This window comes from Rhinatrema bivittatum, chromosome 4 (genome assembly GCF_901001135.1).
Source record: "Rhinatrema bivittatum chromosome 4, aRhiBiv1.1, whole genome shotgun sequence".
In the NCBI taxonomy this organism is placed as follows: Eukaryota; Metazoa; Chordata; class Amphibia; order Gymnophiona; family Rhinatrematidae; genus Rhinatrema; species Rhinatrema bivittatum.
In genome coordinates, this window is record NC_042618.1 from 32,243,892 (window position 1) to 32,263,944 (window position 20,053).

Here is a 20,053-nt window from a genome sequence, read left to right on the forward strand (position 1 = left end):
TTCTTTTTTCTTTTTTTTCTTTTCCTTTCCCAACCTATCTACTGACAATGATCTGCGGCACCTCGCTGGGAGAGATCTTTAATGCTAAATACAACTTTAGATTCCTTTGGTTAATGCAGAAAATCCTCTCTGCTGAAATAAAAAGACTAGGCTGGATGCAGTTCACTAAAGCCTTTTGGTCCCTAGGCTGCTTTCCACAGAGTTAATGTGACACCCTCGCCCTGCAGAATCCACAAATACCTGGCGCTTTTATTTTATTTTTTTTCCTACCACGTGCGTGCGCGTTTTGCCTGCCTGTCCAGGCACGCTCACCAAAGTTAAGGAACCAGCACCGCCTGAGCCCGAGAAGCCTCTGGCTTTACCCGTGGGCCAGGCACCATCGGCCAGTTAAGACCGGGAGCTGCCCCCCCCCCCCTCCATCCCATAACATCAGCCTGAGCAGGGAGGAAACCTCCTCCGCCCTTTCCCTAGCAACGAATGTGGCTTCAGACTCCATGCTGGGCTCGGCCCTGAAACAAAGGCAGGCCACGAGGCCCTCAAGAGCTTCCTGTCTGGGCGTTCCACCTGGTGGACTCTTCCGCGCTGAGAAACTTCAGCGTGACCTTTCCATGGCGCTTAGGGCCTAAAGCTGGGCCCAGGCTCCCTCGTTCCCAGAGATTGCGCAGGTTTTATCCCAACCCCATGACTCCGCTACTGGGGGGAGGGGAAGCAGTTTTTAAACTCGCCCCTTTTGGACAAACTCGAGCAGCTGGCTTTTTCAGCCGCGGACTCAGCACCAGGTTCCAAAGGAAAATACTAAGGCCTACATTTCCCTTCGAAACCTGCTGTGCCCCATGGACGTTTGCAACTGCAGGTACGATTTTCTATGGAAAACAATGAGCCAGGGCGGAATAAAACGCTACGGGAAACAACGTGGAGTTAAAATTTGATGTCCCGCCTTCTGATGCTAATGGGAATGAGGGAGATCAAATTTGACCCAGTAAATAAAATCCATGCACGCTGTTCTTCGATTCCACCCAGGACCACCTCCCCCCTAAATTTGACTAAAACTATGCGCATTATAGAACAATGCATACAGTTCGTACTGAGGGTAGGGCAACTTCAGACAAGACATCTTAGGCACGTAGGGCCTGATTTACTAAGGCTTTTCTCCCATTCTGTGTCTATGGGGAAAATGCTGAGTAAATGAGGCCCGTAAAGTGCTATTTATCTCTGTAAATGATTTTGAAAATCCTCCTTAAGACATACAGCACTCTCCTTGCAACCCATAAACAGCTCACCATGGTCCATGGGAGCATTATTTTAATATCCGGGACCCAACCTTCCACATTCTTAGGAAAACATTTCTGAAATAAATTATGTTTACATTATGATATTAGGGCTTCTGATTTTCGATTTTAACCAATAAACCCCTGATAACCCCCCACCCCCAATGCAAAAGAAATGAAATAGGTGTTTATCAGATAAACAATGGAAAAATGACCACTGCCCCAGGACTGTCTCACCCCCTTCCCATTGCCTATCCTGGACCTTCCCCACTGATTTGTGCCTTTTCTCGGCTAATGATTTCTTGGCTGCACAAATGCATGTATTTCATTCAACCAGAAAACTTACCCAGCGCCGCAAAAACGTAAATGTACATTTTAGTTACACCTAAAATCAGAAGAGCTAACTAGTCCCATGAAAATGTTTTGGGCCGGCTCTAAGGCCAAGGCAAAATTTATGGCAAAACACTTGCAAGGAACTTTGCTTGCTTAGTTATTAAATAAGGCATCTACAGCCCCAAGTTTTTGGAAGGGGAAAAAAAACTGTGTAAGCAAGAAGCACCTCAGGATCATTACATTTAACCCACTCAGTTCCTTCTGCAGAATTCTATCCTTTGCAGAAACGTCAGGATGAGGCTACCTTCCCCCGCACAGATGCACAGTTTCAAAGCTGTCCAACTCATCTAAACTAACTTGCAGGCTTTACAATGCTTTTTTTTTTTTTTTGCCTTACTTTAATCATAGTGATCACACTTGCCATTTATGATGTAAAAAGTCAAAGATGCATTTGAAGTTTGATCTATGCACAATGTAAAATTGTGAAAGTCATTCTGGCATAAATAAATAAATAATGTGTCATATGCTCATCCTTGGAGGTACAGAAGAACCACCACTAAAATATTTTGAATTGTGGGAGAGAGGGGGCTCTTTGGCCTCTGAGCCTGACAACTACATCTTACCTACGGGCCGGCTTTAATGAAAAGATGTCACAATTAGAAAAGACACAGGTGTAAGCTCCGGGTGTGTCAACCCCACCAGTGATAACAAAAATGAGCTCACATGATCAGACACCGAATTAACTTTTCCCCCTCCAAGGATGACAGCTCAGGCAGAGGCGATAACCAACCTGATGACATCCTAAGATATTCTTCTCCTGTGCACCATCCCATAAATCAAATACACACTGACTGCCACATTCACTCAACAACAGGATTATATGGGTCCCTGTGGCAGGGAATGATGACCTCCAGACACAAATGCTGGCCAGAGCCAAAGGCTGTCTCTCACTGCTATCTGCCTCAGGTTCTATGGCAGGAATTGTGTTTGCATGCTATCATTCATTTCTAGGGCTTAGTCGGGGTTTTTATTTCATAAGCTACCGATGACTATTGCGCATGGCGGGAGCCAGCGGTTTAGCCATATGCAACTCGTGAATTAAGGGAATGTAAGCACTGGAGGTGATCTTCTGCTCTTATTTCACAATTGCTAGTGACCGTTTTGCAAGTTAGGTGGAACATGAGAACACAGAAAAAAATATGTACAGTATAAACTCGCCCTGAGGGCACAGAAGGGGGTCCCTGAGCCATCAAACCTACACCTGTCCCTTGGAAGCACACAACTTTTTTTCCCGTGTGATGTACGTATCTTTTACATATTTATTTATCTGTGCGATATATCCAGTGAATGCCCTGACCAGCTGCTGCTTGCAAACACTGCTATTCAAGGCATGTTTTCCGTGTGCTTTCTAGAGGTTGACTAAGTGGGAAACATCCTGTTCCTTACCTGCAATGTTCTCCTGCTTCGGGCAGATTCCTTTCGTAGGCGTGAGAAGACGGTCATCCTCGTCGGGCGTGACTTGGATCCCGATTTCCACCGGCTCTGACACTTTCCTGAGCTCGGGGCGCGAGGAGGGGGGCGGGCTACTCTTATCCAGGCTCCTCTCATAGCCGGCGCTGCCCTGGCTGCCGCTGCACTGCTTCTTCTTGTGCTCTATGAAAACCAAGATGTCTCCCAGCGGGAAGTTCATCTGACACTGTCCACAGGTCAGCAGGTCAGGGTCTGTCCCGCCGGCGGTGATGCTGAGGTGACCCGGCCCCGGGATGGAGAGGCGCTCATCCTCCTCCCCGATTATGGATCCCACACAGTGGGCCTCTGCTTCATGTGAACGGGAAGGAAAAGAAAAGAAAAAAACAGAAGTCAGGGAGGATTTTGTTTTGTTTCAACATCCACAAAAATCTAAGCCACACGGTTAGGACGTTTACAGCACCTTCGTGCTTATTTTCCTTGCAGACTTTTAATGTTTCAAAGCCAAGCTCAACCGGGGTACCTAAGGGGAGAGGGATGGCTGAAAGCAGAAACAGCTCAGTGCAGCAAGAGCCCCCAGCAGTCGGCAAGGCCCTGGAAGCAAAAAAAAAAACAAAAAACCCCGTGCCCTTCTGCACTGCCAAATGCTGGAGCTTCTTGCTTAACTTGTGTTCCTCTTCTTGCCTGCGCAGAACCTTGCTCATAACACAGCTTCCTGGGTTCCCTTCTTTGGGTGCTATGACGAGTAGAATGCACCCGCGAAAGGTCACGCGGGCAGGAAGCGGGAAGAGCCGCTGGCTGTGAAAAAGGTCAAGGGCTCTGGGCAAAGGGCAGGGAAGACCAACCCTTTTCCTACCAGCTGCAGGTGAGAGATTTTTACTGGACTAACGCAGTACATCTGTGACGAGCTTCTGAGAGCCAACAACTCCCTTCAGCAGCCCTGGAAAGCTAGTTTGCATCAAGTTGGTCCAACAGCAAGGTACCACCGACTACTTGTCTGTTGACCCTTTTTTGCTCCATGAAGGACCCGCTGAAGGCAGCATAAGCCCTCAAAAGCAAGTTAAAGATGCACTGAGTTAGTCCAATACACAGGTGTTTGCCGACCCTCATTTCTACATATTCAAGGTGAACAGTAACACAACAACCACACTCCAACACATCTTTAAGCAAGGAATTGGGGCAATAACCAAAGTATCTTAGCTGATCTTCCGCTAACAGAGAAAGCTAGGAGGTGCAGCAGACCAGCGGTTCCCAAACTGTGCACCCATGTGTCTTACACTTGCAGGTGGATCACAGGAGCATAAGGAAATGCCATTCTGGGTCAGACCAAGGCCCAGCGGGCCCAGCATCCTCACTCTGACAGTGGCCAGTTTAGGTCACAAGTACCCGGCAGATCCCATAGAGTTCTTCTGTTTCCTGTTGTTTTCCCTCCCAGGGATAAACGATGACTTTCCCAAGTCTCCCCTGTCTAATAACTGTTTATCCACTTTTTCCTCCAAGAACTTGCCCAAACCTCTTTCCAACCCGGCTAAGTAAGTAACCTTGAACCACATCCTCTAGCAACAGATTCCACAGCTTGATTGTGTGTTGAGCGAAAAAAAAAAATACTTTCTATGGGTCACTGAAGACAGCAGCACTGGGAACAGTCATCCAGGAGAATCAACAATGCAAAGCAGAACAATATACAGACTGCAAATGATTTAAAACTTATGCAAATCAAATTCACAGCATGAAATCCGCTTCTTCAAAACATTTTAAAGCATGCTCTGCTTGGGATTCAGAAATAGTTTTACCCTGTGGAGGCTAGCACTTCTGTTTGGGAACCTAACTATTAATGCATTGACCTTTTCCTTCCGGAAACCCCGAATTCAACCAGGAAGGCCAAAGCCACAGCACGAATGGCTTATTCCAGGTCGCGGGATGTGCTAGCAAAACAGTGCAAGGTAACCTGAGCTACACTGCAGCTGCTTCAACACTAAAGTTCAATATAATCACTTATATATTCTTCAAAATTACCTAATCAACTACTTACATGCTGCAGAGCAATGTTTTACTAAGTGTCATGAATGGTTACAACTTACAACAATCACCAAAGCTGTCAAAGAATTCCTAGTCACAAAATGTTTCTTCATCAGAATATAGAGCATTAGCTTAACTTTTTTTTTAATGAAAAATGATTAAGTACTATTTAAAGTGCAGATTTTGTAACCAATAAGCACAGCGTGTGATACAGCATTTTGGTTTATGGGACACGTTCCAGTGAGCTAAGGGTGTGTCCAAGCCTATGCATAGGTACGAAAGCATGCAGAATAGAGGGGTGACCCTAAGGGCTGGAGAACAGGGCACCTCCACTGAAGGTACATGCTTCTCCTAGTTAGCACCAGCGTTTCCTTCAGCAAAAGCAGAAGCAGCTGCTGCAGGGCCTTCTATCAGCCTAGTGCACATCTGCAAAGGGAAGACAGTAACAGGCAAGTTCTGTGCTTGCACCTCTGTGAATGACACATGCAGAAATACAGCTTTATGCAGGGGATATATATCTTATCCTGCACGGAGCTTCAGTTCTGCATGTTAAACTGAGGGTTCCTTATGTTGTCACATATGGATAGTCTGGCCAATAAAGAGATAGCTAGCTACAGAGATATCGCACACAAGTGGAAAAAATGTGAACCTTTGCAGAAAGGGTTTCTTTTTTTTTTTTTTATTGTTATTGGTGAGGAACAGAGCAAGGAGAAAGCAATCAATGCAGACATGCACTAGAATCCTGGGGGGGGGGGGGGGGGGGTGGTTTCTGTCTCTCCAGCAGCGTGGCTGATACTCCCAGAGTTTACGCAGCAGAAACCTGCCAGCGGTTAAGATCCCTACACTCCCAGGACCTCCCCTCTCCCCTTCAAATCTCTCCCCTCGCAGGACCTCAGGGCACTGAATTCGGATCTGTCTTTCCCCTCCCTGGCCTGGCTCACCTCTCTCTCCCCTCCCAGTATTGCAGGGCACCCAACCCGCATCTCTCTCCCATCAGGGAACCTCAGAACACCCTGGCACTGATCTCTCTCTCTCTCTCCCCTCCTGGTTCCGATCTCTCTTCCCTGGGCTTCAAAGCCAATTTTTTTTTCCCCCTCAGTACCTGCACATGCAACCATTTAATCCTTGTTAGACAGCACTTCCACACTGTTCTGACAGCCAGTAACTGTTAGGTCTCTACAGGTATTTTTTTTTTCTTTAGAGCTGTTAAGTAATATTGTTCAGCAGATCTACATCTTCTGAACTTTAACTGCATGCCTGAATCATTATGCGCAACAATGGGATGCATCCTGCAATTAAACCTGAGTTCACTGAACAGAGAAAGCCTCTCTTCGGATGGCTCCTTCTGGTAGACTTGGGGGTCGCTCTTCTGGGAACGAGCAAAAGGGAATGGATCTCCCTTGGGCCAAAGTCGGAAGCATGGCTGCTGGGCTCAAGGGACTACTGGTCCGACCCAGCATGGCACATTTTAACCAGAGATCTCTTTAAGTGAAACCGTCTTCTAACTACCTGTACTACGCTCCTAAGCATGGCGCAGGAAAAACCCCCAGGGTGCACCCACCGCCAATTCAGAATCATGACGGAAAAAAAAAAAAAAGTATTACCCAGTCCCAAACACAGGGATCGGCATTCAGCTCATATCCCTGGATCGGAAAGTCGAACTGCCTCTCGGCCTCAGATCTCTTTGTCCTGCAAAAATGCATGTGGCCCATTTGTTTTCTAGGCTCCTTGAACACTGTAGCCAGAACCATCTCTGATCACAAGATGTTGCACAATATGCAGCGCTGGGAGAACCTCAAAAAGTTCTGATCCTTATTATTAAGGACTCAGAATCTGAATGAATTCCAACAGATTCTAAATTATAGCCAAGTCCTTTACTTAACATTACAAAAATGTGATTATGTGTCTGCAAGGGCCTGACCTGGATTCTTTGCAGGCTGTGAGGGGTATGCATGAAGGATTTGAAGAAACTGGTGGACAAGAGCTTGCAAGAGCACCAAAGATTCCTCAGAATCAATAAAGCTACTAGACAGCATCACATTACAGACTGGCCAATACACAAGTCCAATGCACAAAGAAAGGGATAATTATTTTGAGGTTTTTTTGCCTTTTTTTTTTTTTTAACAATGGCCCTCCTTTTTTTTTTTTTTTAATTTGGCTACATAAAGGAACTTTTGTGAGCCAGAAATCAAGTTTAGGAACTAAAACAGTCAACATAATCCAACTCACTTGGCCACTGGCCTCTCTTGCCTGGCTGAATAAAAGGAGATCTGAACCTGGGTTCCCCAAGATCCAGGTTCTTATGTATCCGAGTCCTGGCCATTTGCTTGGCTCCTTCTCTAACTGGTAGCAGAATAGTCCACCCAGCTCTAATTGTTCATGTGACTGCATATTACCAGTCAAGAATTCTTAAAACAGGAGTTCGTACTTCTTATAAGTGAAATCCAATTATTTTTGCGGGCACGCACATATGTGTGTGCGTGATTTCACTTAAGTGCAGACTGTTCTCAGAAACTGAATTCCTACAAGAGATATCTTGTCACCCAACCAAAGCGTTTCCTTCCCAGGGGTGTAATTTCTATTATGAGAACATTCTGCATATAAGAACATTTTATTTGATCATAGTTGAGTTTTGGAGAATGCAATGCAATGCAAAAACAGGCAGACTCAGAAAGAGATATGGATGGACAGGGGCAGAGAGGAGAGTCAGCAGCACGATATGTAACAGTGAGAGAGATAGAGATGGATAGGAAAGGACAGAGAAGAGACAAAGATGCAATAGATAGGCAGATGGACAGATAGAAAGATGAGCTCTTGATACAGAGATGGACAGATAGGAATGGAGAAGAGAAACAGATGTGTTGGATTTGCTAGAACAATCTACCCGCCTTTGTAATGACATTTGTGCGCAAGCAGATAATCAAGCACGGCCCATAAGAAACGATTAATTATAATTTTTTTTTTCTTTGCCTGTTTACTTAAAAGACATTTGAAGACAGTAATACAATATGAATTTGCCAATTTATTTTAGAAAAATATGCTTCACCGGGCTAAAACCAAGGTCAAAACCGTCCCCTAAATTGTGGTGCTGAATTTCGGCGAATAGTTTGTCAAATTATTTAAAAAAAAAAAAAAAAAAAAAAAGGAATATAGCTAGTGCCACACTCCCCCTTAATCATCTAGTGTCAAAGCCATCTTGAGTAGGCTGAAAAGCTTGCATCTTTAATTTAATTACCAATTACATGGGCATCAGTTTGAGAGGGACAGAGAAAGTCCAGCAAAGCAGACCTGTGGGGAAAAAAAATGAGCAAGTGCAGGCCCCGCAGTGCCCATCCAGTGCGGCCACACCGGAGGGAGGGAAGAGTCTAATGCCTGAACACAGGAGGAAAGACTAAAATTAATGCAGCAGCTGCACAGAGGCAGCGTGGCACGAAAAAGGCGCAGAAGATCAAAAGCAATACCTGGTGCCAGCCTTACACGGCATCCTCTGGAGGCCAGAGCTTCCCTGATTAAATGCACCTCACCAATTGCAAAGGTTCAATTATTGTCAGATGAAAAACACATTGCCCCAGAGTCTGCAAATTTACCCCTTTCAATGTATATCATGATTTCCTTTTAAAAAAAAAAAATGTATGACCGGTTTTGCAATTACGAAGCCAGAGCCCACTTGCATGAACCAGGACTCCATCGCCATGATTTCAGCAAATCTCTTACCAACTGCGTTTGTTTTCGTTTTTAAATGCTGCACTTTTTGCTTCATTCGGCTGCGGTTCCAATTGCGCATCTTTTTTTTTTTTTTTTTAAACATGTGCTTAATTATTTTTCTCTTTTGGCCGTAGAACTACAATGGCGCCCTCTCCGCGTCCAGTGTTCTCACACCCTCAGGTAGTCCTCGGGTCACCGACACAGGGTTCTAGCAAGGGGATGTCGTTTGCTGCTTTAAACCTGAAGCTAGCTCAAGGCTGGTTTGGTTACTTAAATCCAGGAAGCAACAACAACCAAAACAAAAATAAAAATAAAAACTCAGCTTGAAACTGAAACCAAAAACCCAGTCGCTCTTCTGGTTTGTGTATGTAAATCCAGGATGTAGAAAAGGACTGGGCACGCACCACCTCCGACACAGCTACAGGGCAGAGGCAGTGCTGCTGCTAGCCTGGCACCTCAGGGACTCCCAGGTCCTCCGTCTAGAGCCGCCACCTCACCCCAGATCAACCGAACAGGCTGATCCAGTCCTGGGTTTTTCCTACCGCACGCGTGGAGTTGCGGTTGTGATTTTCTTAGGGAAATCGGGGAGCCAAATCAAAACTACAACTCCCTGCGTGCCGTGGGGGCAAAGCCGGGCCTGGATCAGCCCGTTCGCCTGGCCTGGGATGAGGTGGCAACCCCTACGCACCTTTCCAGGATCCAAGGGGCAGCCAAGTGTGGAGCACAAGTGCCACAATGAGGTCCAGTGGTTAAGACCACACCGCTAAAACACAACCCAGTTCAAAACAGCAAATGCCAATGAAACCGAAAAAAGGAACTAAACAACAAAAAGTTAAACACTCACAAATCTAAACGAAACAAAGGTCATCTTGGGCCACCTCAGAATTGCTGATCCGCAGCGGGGTCAAGCTCAGCCTTGGTCCTTAATCCCATTACTGTGTGTTGTGATAGTGTAAAGTAACACTCTCTAACTAAACCCAAGACCCCCCTTCTCCCCCTAACCCCCTCCAAGTTAATGCGATGCGTACATATATATATATATATATATATACGTATATATATATACATATATATATATATGTGTATATATATATATATATACATATATATATATATGTATATATATATATATACATATATATATGTGTATATATATATATATATATATGTGTGTGTATATATATATATACATATATATATATATATATCCTGGAATGTTGTAGGGCACATCAAATCAATTTCTATATGTACATGTCTTGTTTTACAAACTTCTGCCTCATCCCTAGAGCACTCAGTTTCCCATAGTCCACCACCAGATCCACAGCATCTCCCATCTAAAGGCGACACCGTGCACGCAGCAGCAGCAACCTAGGCCACAGAGTATTTCCCACAGAAAAGACAGAATCTACAGTCAACCTTGGATAGCAATTTGCAAACTTCCCTTTGTGATTGGGGGTTTTAAAAACAGAGAGCCTTCTGGTACCCCGATACGGTCACACACACCGGAGGGCCTGAAAACATCGCCATTCGCATGAGGTTGCTGAAACCTTCCAGCACGCGGGAAAACGGGTATGGTCAGCACCGAACAAAGCAGTCTTAAGTTTAAATCTTAATATCTACTAGCAAAAAAAAAAAACAAAACCAAAAAACAAAACAGAGTGAAAGAGATCGAGAAATGGCTGAAAGTACTTGACATCAAAAAACTGTTCCGTTTTTCTTTAAAATTTGTGATCTTATCATTTTTGTTTTAAAAGAAACCTGAGAATACTTCCAAATTTAAATACATGGAATTTTGTTGACTTCTCAACCTTAAAAAGGTTTCACTTGAGCCAGTACTAAATTTAGGCACAAGCTACCTAAACTACAGCGTAGGGCCTGAGAGGATGAGGGGCCTCTAAATACCACAAACAATTCATAAATATTATTACATCTTACAATTTGGGGGGGGGGGTAATAATGCTGTGGAGCTTCTTAAACTGGACACCGTTTAGAGCCTGTCTCAATCCGGCCCTGACCTGGAGAGTTCATTGATTATCAGAGCTTCGGCTCAAAATACTTTTTTGTATACAAAAGCTAAGCTCCCTATAAAATTTTTAATTTCTAAATACTACAGTTTAATCCATTACACCAAACGCACATAATTCTGGAACCACCCATCTTGCCGAAACGACACCACCTGGCTTTGAAATATCTACCGATAAGTTCTTCTTTCAGCAATGCTGTTTATACTTTCTCCCAGACACACCTGGGTCCTTTTCTTTTTTTCGCTTTGGTTCTGTTTCCGTCAGTACATACGCTGCTGCAGCTTAACCTGCAAATAGATTACATCTCTGCACACATGCACCAGCGATTCAGCTCTGGCAATTACTGCCATCGTCTGGGCCCAACGCGGGCTCCTTTTCTTCCCCGTCAAATTCTTCACACACTCCTCCCAAAAATAAAATATAAAGCAACCAATTTAGGATTTTTTTTTTCATCGGGTTACTGTACTTAATACGATGTGTTTCTGATGTCGAATCTGTTTGATCAAGGGTCTTCCCTCTTCCCCAGGCACAGATTAGAGCAAAATCGACTGATCGTTTTCAGACCCCGTAATTTTTAAATTTGACATGTGCTTTTCTGCCAGTGGACTGAGAAATAGGCTTCAAGCTATGGGCAAAGTATTCCTTAACACATCGCCGGGTGCATGGCATTTGTCTGCCGGTACATTTCACTTTGCCTAATAAATTCCACGCTTCCCAATAACCTGTGATCAGATTTGTTTAACCTTCAAGAATTAGCAGGCCCACCAAATAATGTAAGCCTAAATTTCATGAGTGTTGCCCTCAATGAAACGCTGAACTTCTCACTTGATTCTCATTAAATACATTTGTTTTGATCTACCAGACGTGTAAGAAAAACTCTGGGCCTTATTCACTAAATTTGGGGGGGCTTTCCCCCATAGAATGACAGAAAAGTCTTAGTGACACTAGCCCTAAAAATAATCAGATCTGCAAGCAAATAAAATCCGGGCGACGGGATTAATAATAAAAAAACCAAAAAAAAAAACATGACAGCAAACTAGTTCCACAGAATAGAGGTGGCACCTAGGAAGGGACAGAAAACATATCCCCCCCACCCCCCGAAAAAAAACCCTGTTACTCCCATTGTAGACTGAATGCCCCACCAGAAAGGAGAAAAAAAAATGTGAATATATGTTTGCAAAAGAAGCAAATCAAAGCAACGTGCCCCCAAGCATCCTTTTTTTCTAGGCCCCTAAATTCAAAAGGACTCAATTTTTCCCCCATTGACACGGCATGAGAAAAAGCACTTTTCAAAAGACAGGTCCTGTCTGCACACTTGAGACCATACATTCTTTTCCGAGGCGGCAGAGAATTTGCCTTAAGCAACAACAACAACAACAACAAAAAAAAATCGAAAAGTTAAAAAAAAAAAAAGTACCACAAAACCAACAACGCAGCTTTTCCCCCCCCCACCCCATCAGCCTCCCCCAAAAAAAAAACCAAAACCCCCCGTGCATTCGCCACGGACCCCCATGTTCAGGTGCATGCACGTAAAAAAGACATGCCCTTATTCTGCAGAGGCTGGAAATGTTGCTTCATTAAACACTGCGGGCACCGTGCTGGAAAGAGAATTGCTGCGCTCCTGATAAATAAAACTCCTCTCTGGGTGGATCTTTCGCTTGCAAAGGGAGCCTAACACGAACAGGTCGCTACCAGTCTGCACCGTACGAACCGCAAGGACTGTGCATCGCAGGAGGCCGTTACCGGGGATTCGGCAGATGTTAAATCGATTTCCCAAATGAGCAGGTTCGGGGGGTTGGTTTTTTTTTTTTTATGTCTGTTTCAGGTAAAAGTTACATGAAATGAGCAAGAAGGCAGACCCAGAGAAGGTGTACTTTCTCCAGGAGCTGAACTGGGGGGGACGTACAGATTTGTTACAACTCCTATGGCCACACTTATTTAAGCACGGCCTGGGCAGGCAATAAAACGGCACTGCTTTGAATCCCAATCGGAGCGCGGCAACAGTCACCCGCCATCCGCCACGAGTTCCAGGCCACCGAATCGAGCATAAATCATCGCAACATAAACCTCCGCGAACCACTTGTCCGGATGCAAGGAGGCAGCATCACCGCTAAACTGCACAAACGCACGGCCCGCGGCGATGGAAACGGGGCCTTCGAAATACTTTTAAGAAAACCTGGTGGCTTGCTCCTAACTTTGGGTGTCTTACGTAGCCCGAGTCTGTGAAAATGTTTAACTCTCTGCAAAGCTGGAAAAGGAAACCCGATGAGAAGTGGCTTCGTGAAACTGGTATTTCTTGCACTGAGCCAAGAACACAAAAGAGCCTGCATGTGTCAAAAACACAGGGCGATATCCCCTGTGAATGCCAGGCCATTAATCAGGCCCTGATCTGGTGTCACCGGTGCCAGTAAAAATGAGGATATTTTCTCGAACCATCTCCCGCCGTCCTTCCCCCTCCCTGCCCCTCCCAGCCTGCGCCTGCCACACCTGACGTCTAAGCCTTCAGCCTCTCTTTCTTTTCATATTGTCGGCTTTAGGACCTTTCTTAAATGCATTCTCTGGGAAAGGCTTCTGCTTAGAGGTCCTACCAAAAGCACAGGATGCACAAGGGCACAACGCTTTAGAAAACGCACGAAGCCAAATTTAGCTAAACATTTGGCTGCAGAAACGCAGCGTGGATGCACGAATGACTCCAAAGCGTGCAACGGGGAATGGTGTGAGATGCATGCGGCGTGTCCACTTCGAAAACGTCCCGCATGAACATGAGAAAAATATCACTTAAAGATGTAAATCCTAGCATAACAATAGCTGAATGAATCATATGTGTGTGTGTTCCTACTGCACACACCTTCAGTGTTATTGGACTGTCGGATATACATGAAGGTGCAGGAGAGCTCTCTAATGTAGCATCGATAGATAGAATGCCTTATAGGATGCTTCCGTTTCTTGAATAGCTTTGATATACAGCACCAGATTCTTGGCAATTTCAAAAATATAATTTGCTTTTTTCGTCTCCTGTTAGCGAACATACTGCAACACAGGAGAGGGCAGGGCCCTGATTTAGCTGGAGCTCTTCTCACAGGCCCAGAAGAGGAGAAGGCACTCACTTAATCAGTCCTAAAATTCTTCAAAACGTTCTAATGACTGAAGAGCGGGCAAGGGAATAACAGGTATTACCATAACGGGGCAAGACAGAGAGGATGCACTCTGAACAGGACGGGAAGCAGAGGAAATTTAAAAAGAAAAGAAAAAAAAAAGAAAAGCATTTGGAAGTCCCTGCACGAAGGAACTGTTAAATCTGTTTTAAATCTCGGGGGACTCTGTCTTGTTATTCTAAAGTACTTTCATTGTTCATTTACTGAAAGAGAAAGAGAATTGTGGAATGGAATTACACCGTCCATAAAAAAAAAATGTACCCTCCATATATATATATATCCGAAGTACGCACAGCAAGTAATAATAAATATCACCCTTATCAGTTAAAATGCTACTAAATATCACCGTTATTTTTTGTTGTTAAATCCTTTTAAATTACACTCTTGCATCCCCCTGACAATTACCCTATGGGAAAATCCATGTCAGTAACAACAGGCACATATTACCTCACACTTTCTAACACTAACTGTGGCTTGATTGGTCCGTATCGTCTATAGCGTCCCAAATGACATCATACGCCAACTGCTATGAACCAATCAGATTACACTCCGCCTGCGGTAACGTGAGAATGCGGCTCCCCCCACAACTTTCACACACACACACACACACCCTCCCCCAACGGGCTTCCAGAGCTGAAGAAATGTCTATCTCACTCGACAGCGTTCGCTATCCGCTTCCGTCTTCCAACTCTTGCCAAACGAGCAAGGGCTGCTGTGTGCACACTCACAACCACAGCACAGTCAAGAGTTCATCGGGCCTACTGGAGCTCTGCGCGCGCACAGCCAAGGCTCCTTCTAAAGCTCGGGCAGCCCTAGCTCTTGACCTAATTTATTTGTTCTATTGCAACTTCACACAAAGGCACTATTTCCTGTCACAGGCCAGACTGCACCCACATATTTTGTTCTGACATATGAATAAAAAAAACACAACACAGTATTCCGGCTTTAGGGAGCAGAAGAAGACAGCGGCAGAGATCTTCCGCACCCCAGCCCTGGTACACAGCATGCTGTAAGATTTCATTTACATGACATCTTCTGGGGAAGGACGCCCGAGTTCATGTACGATGTTCACAACGCTCAAAGCACAAGCCACTAGTTGCCTACGGGGCCGTACAGTCCAAGTGTTTTCCTCACAGGGAGAAAAATAAAAACTTTAGTACATCTGACCCCATAAAACTAAAAATGACAGACCATCTACTAAATGCTGCTTTTTAAAATTCTTTTCTTTAGCAAAACAGTTGCTGTTTCCTTGTGGAGGTTTATTGATGCTGTTTTCTTGTAAAGAAATCATTTGGCCGGTTCTGCTATGTCTGACACGGTTTATCGGACTGCCTGGGCAGGTCGGGCAGACGCATGTGTACAGATGTACAGGGAGCACACGCAAACACACAGGGCTGTCACGCTCTTTTTCAACTGCCCCAGATTATGCAGGAATGAACCTGGCCCCAAGCCGGTTCTGGTTTTTTTGCTTTTGTTTTACAGAAAATCACTCCTACAGATGCATATTTCAGAGCATATGCAGACATATCACGCACAAGCATTCATATCATTTCTGACTAGGGTAACCAGCAAATGAAACATGTTTTTGAAGTATTTAAACACCCTCGTTTAGAATTTTAACACAAACTACAAGTGCGCTCGTTTTAATTAACGGAACCCATTTCAACGCCATCTCCTTACGAGCCAAAGACTATTTGAGAGCACCCTTTTGGAGATTCTGACCTGCCTTAGCCAACGTAGCTGTTTCTATCAAAATCAAAGCTATAACCATACACTTAAGACATTTTTCAGCAATGTAAACAGGGTCTGAAATGGCCCCCTTGGTGCTGTCTGCAATAACACTTCAGCGCAATTCCAGCCACCAGCAAGCATGATACAGGCTACGAGCTCCCCCTAGTTGTCAACACCTGTCAGCTAAAACTAGAAGGCATGAGACCTGCAGTTAATAAAGAAATGATTAAAAAAAAAACCAAAAAAAAAACTGTAAAGTTTATTTTGTGAACTATTTGTCACAACAACAACCAGCAATGCATAATCTACAGCAACGGGCAGGGGAACAGACAGAAAGGACCCCCTTCTTCAAAGAATACTTGGTACAGGAAAAACACTGGAAAGAGAGAGGAAGCAAGCAATTGTCAGTCAAGGGCAGTAAGTGGTCTTCACCATGTAAAACAGTTTTACCTACAGCTTGCTCAGCTAACATGGAAATTACTGTCCTGGGTACATCAAGCAGAAGACAAGACACAGGCCGCACCAGTCAGAGGCGATGTGAACTACAAGCTGGCAGGCATCTTTGCATGGCACAAGCCTGCCGCTCCTCTAGTCACATTTAAAGGTGAGCTTTACAATATAGCATTTTAATATCTATACCCCATGCAAACCAGTCCAAGGCTGCTCACCTGGCTGTCTGCCTTCCAGAGATATATATATATATATATATATATATATATATATAAAACAACAGAGAGAAAGTAGCACACAGGACAAAAGACAGAAAGCGAAACCATTCTTCTCAACAAAAAAATCCTTCAAGCCACAACTACTGACAATTTGCTCGAGTGCATTTTTGCAACAGACCGGGGAACAAAATCGTTTAAAAAAGAAAATATTAGCAAAAGCCTGAGAGCTTTCAGGCTGCCAGAATGTGCCATCGGGCTCCGCGACTCAAAAGCTGGCAATTTCTTGCAGGGGAAACGGGGTGACTCACTTAAGGGTCCAGCGATGGATTCCTGTCACTTCCTTTCTAATACCATCAGTACAAATTTTATTTTAAATTCTTTTTCACCATGCTCCCAAGCTCCAAATGGGTCCCTCCACAGGAAACATCCAACCTGAGCTGTAAAATATTCCTAATTTACAAATTAAATATAAAAAAAATCTATTGGCATGGAACATGGATAATTTAGCAGTTTCAAAGAGGTGGGGGAAAGGCTGTTTGTATTTTTTTTTTAAGGAATATGACGCCTCTCCCTCAGGAACCTGTTGACCAAAACTGGCTGATGAAATCCTAAAGCTGGGATAGCGTTTTCTGTATTTATCAGCCTTCATTCCACATCTTAACAAAGACTTTTTTTTTTTTCATTCATTTGATTTTCGGGCATGAAGAGCTAAAAGTAGAAATGCTTTTTCCTATCAAATCTGCCCGCAGCAGAGCAGTTCCCTTCACCCCCCTCCCCTCCCCCCTTCCTTCGCCTTTTGCTTCCAAGGATGAGAGTGTGGCACCGTTTAAAAAGCCTAAAGTAAAATGAAATACAATGAGCCATGTTTAATCACAGCAGAATATTTCCCTGGCATATGGAAAGGCACAGTTTATAGTCCCACCATGTTTTTTGGAGGGGTTTTTTGTTGGGTGTTTTGTTTTTTTTTTCAATTCTCTTTGCCTGCAAATCTATTGAAGTTGTTTATTCTTCTATTTTCACCATGTAATCACCAGCCTGCAGATGCTATGTAAACTATTTTGTCCAGCTGGCATAAAATTAATGTAATTTATCAGTGCTTCTGTACCCGGTGCTGCTTTTCAGGAATAAGCAATAGGCCATTCTGACTCTCGTTTACCAAATAAATAATCATTCCAACTTTTTTGCATGTAACAGCACCCAAAATAAATATTACAGTATTATGCCTAGGCGCTTGGGATTTTAAAATGTTTATTTTGACCCTCCCCACCTCACCCCCATAGGAGAGAAATACAAAAAAAATAAATCACAAAGCAGCAGTTAACAGCAAGCAGAATGCTCTCTGGCTCCTGTTCCACTAAATAAAAGTCTCCTGTCAGTTGCCAAAAGTACTGTGACCTGGTATAAAATGCTGCAGGTCTCGGAACATCATATCGTGCTGCGTGCAGCCCCGCTATCTTCCACCTCTCTTTAGCAGAAAATATAGCGGCTGCTATTTAATAATAGTAAAATAATATAGTCTGAGAACTAGTCTCCAAGCACCCATAAAAAGTCTGCAGCTACTCTTTCATGCCCTGGTATCTGCATTTCCTGTTTTCCCCTAACACTTATTACATTTCATTTTGTCTTCCTCCACAATATGCATCTTCCCTTCTCCCTCCCCACCAGCCATTAAAGATATTTTTATTATTAGTAGTGCTATTTCTGTATGATCTGTGCAATATTTTTTTATCCACTTAAAATAAATGACTGAAGGAAATGAAGCCCTTTGTCTGAAGCATGCCCGTTGCCCAGTACTCTCAGCTTGGGCCACTGCAAGCCACTGGCTTTGTCCATTTCACCCCCTCTGCCCACTTCACCCCAGCACTCCCCCCCCCTACACTTTTAACCGACAGCTCCCCCATCCCGAAGCCTTTCGCCCCGTTTCAATCTGCCAAATTGTGCCCATTACACACCCCCTTCCCTCCCCCACCCCGCCTACTGCTCGGCAGCCTTCTGGCCACTCCACTCCCCCCCCCCCCCCCCAACTTGATGCCAGCCCTCTGCTATCACACCCCCAAGCCCCTTAGCCCTAAAATTAAAAGAGCCCAGCGCTTTATCCCATTCATCTTAAGGCACTGGAGGCCCACCCCGCCCCGAGCACGAAGCACTCCTCTGCTCTTCACTCCCCGCACCCCCTTCCCCCCAGCCCTGTGCCCAGGAGCCGTGCTGTGTCTGCTGCCTCCCTCCCCGCCCCCTCCCCCCCCTCGGTGCTCGCAGCGTTTCAGCCTCCCTGCAAAGCCCCACACGCTCGGGATGGAGCCGGAGACCCCCGGCGGCAGAGCCACACATACCTGCTCCGGCGAGCCCGCCGCGCCTCGCTAGCAATTCAAACGCGCTGCTGCTGCTGCTGCTCTGCCACCAGCCATGTTTCTCTCACCCCCCAAAAAGAAACGCAATTATGTGCAAAAAAAAAAAAAAAAAGGGTGAAAAGGCGATCGCTTTGCAAACCGAAGCTACGACAGAGAAGTCCAAATGGATAAAAAGAAATAATAATAATAAGAGATATATGCAAATTGCAATTATTTGAGAAACGATGACAGCAATCACAATGTGCTCTTTTTTTTTTTTTTTTCTTGCTAAAACAAACCTGCCTGCAAAACAATTACCACAAAAAAAGTGGGGGGGGGGGGGGGGGGAAAGACTTTCGGTTATTTTAGATCCTTTACTGATTATTAAAATAATAATAATAATAATAATAAAACAGCGCTTGCCCTTTACCTAAGATAATGCAACCACAAATGCTAAGGACAAATATTTTCAAACAAATTCGGATTAAACCCGATTGATTAGCTTCTTAACAAGCAAAACAAAAATAATAATAATAATAATAACCCCGAAGAGAATGGACCAGCAAATGCTGCTGGCAGATGGCTTCTAGTCTTGCTTTTCAGGGGAGGGGAGAATTCCTTATATATTTATTTATTTATTTAAATTTTTTAAAATATAACATAAATATTCGGATTTCCAGCGTCTCAGACTCAGCCCTGCTTGCACCGTGCGTAACACCCTTGCTTGGCTGTTTCTCTCTCTCTCTCTCTCTCTCTCTCTCTTGCACAAATACAACGTTATTAAAGAAGAAATGCAAAGAACAAACTGCCTTGCGAGATGCACTGCAACAGGGGGAGGTTAATATTTCTATTGCATTTTCACTGTAGGGCGGTAAGAAGTGAAATAAAAAGTCCAAAGAAGAGAGGTGGAGGGGGAAAGGTGCAGCTGCTGCCTCCGAAGCATGGAAGCAACGTTACGGACGTGCCCCTCGGTGTCCAAAGAGCCAAGGGGGGGAAGATTTCACCTTTCCAACTTTACGGGGCACTTTTTTTTTTTTATTTTGCATTGGCAATGTCCATCAGATTTTAATTCCAGACTGGCCTGCCCTCCTTTTCTGATCGCTTTTTTTTCCTCCGGTCCTGTGGGACTGCAACTGAGCACCTAATGTCAGTTGAAAACTAACCAGCTGATTCCCGATCGAAGCCAAAACATGTTTCTTTTCTGAATATTCAACGTTTTACACATACATTCCTTTAAAAAACAAAAAAAAAAACAACCCTCCTCTGGTCACACTACAGAAGACAGTTAAGCTGCTCGGCCCCACCCCCACCTGGGCTGTATTTTGCTCCCGGTTGTTTACACTGTGCACGGAAGGA

The 20,053-nt window shown here is 44.5% G+C and overlaps 1 protein-coding gene across 1 annotated transcript in view; it reads right to left on the reverse strand.

Moving 5' to 3' along the window:
- The window catches only part of BCL11B (BAF chromatin remodeling complex subunit BCL11B), a 182,028-nt gene that overhangs the window by 160,833 nt on the left and 1,142 nt on the right, over positions 1 to 20,053 (reverse strand). Inside the window, exon 2 of the mRNA XM_029597911.1 lies at positions 3,048 to 3,416. Within this exon, the coding sequence (XP_029453771.1) occupies positions 3,048 to 3,416 (369 nt within the window). The remainder of the gene's footprint in view (positions 1 to 3,047; positions 3,417 to 20,053) is intronic.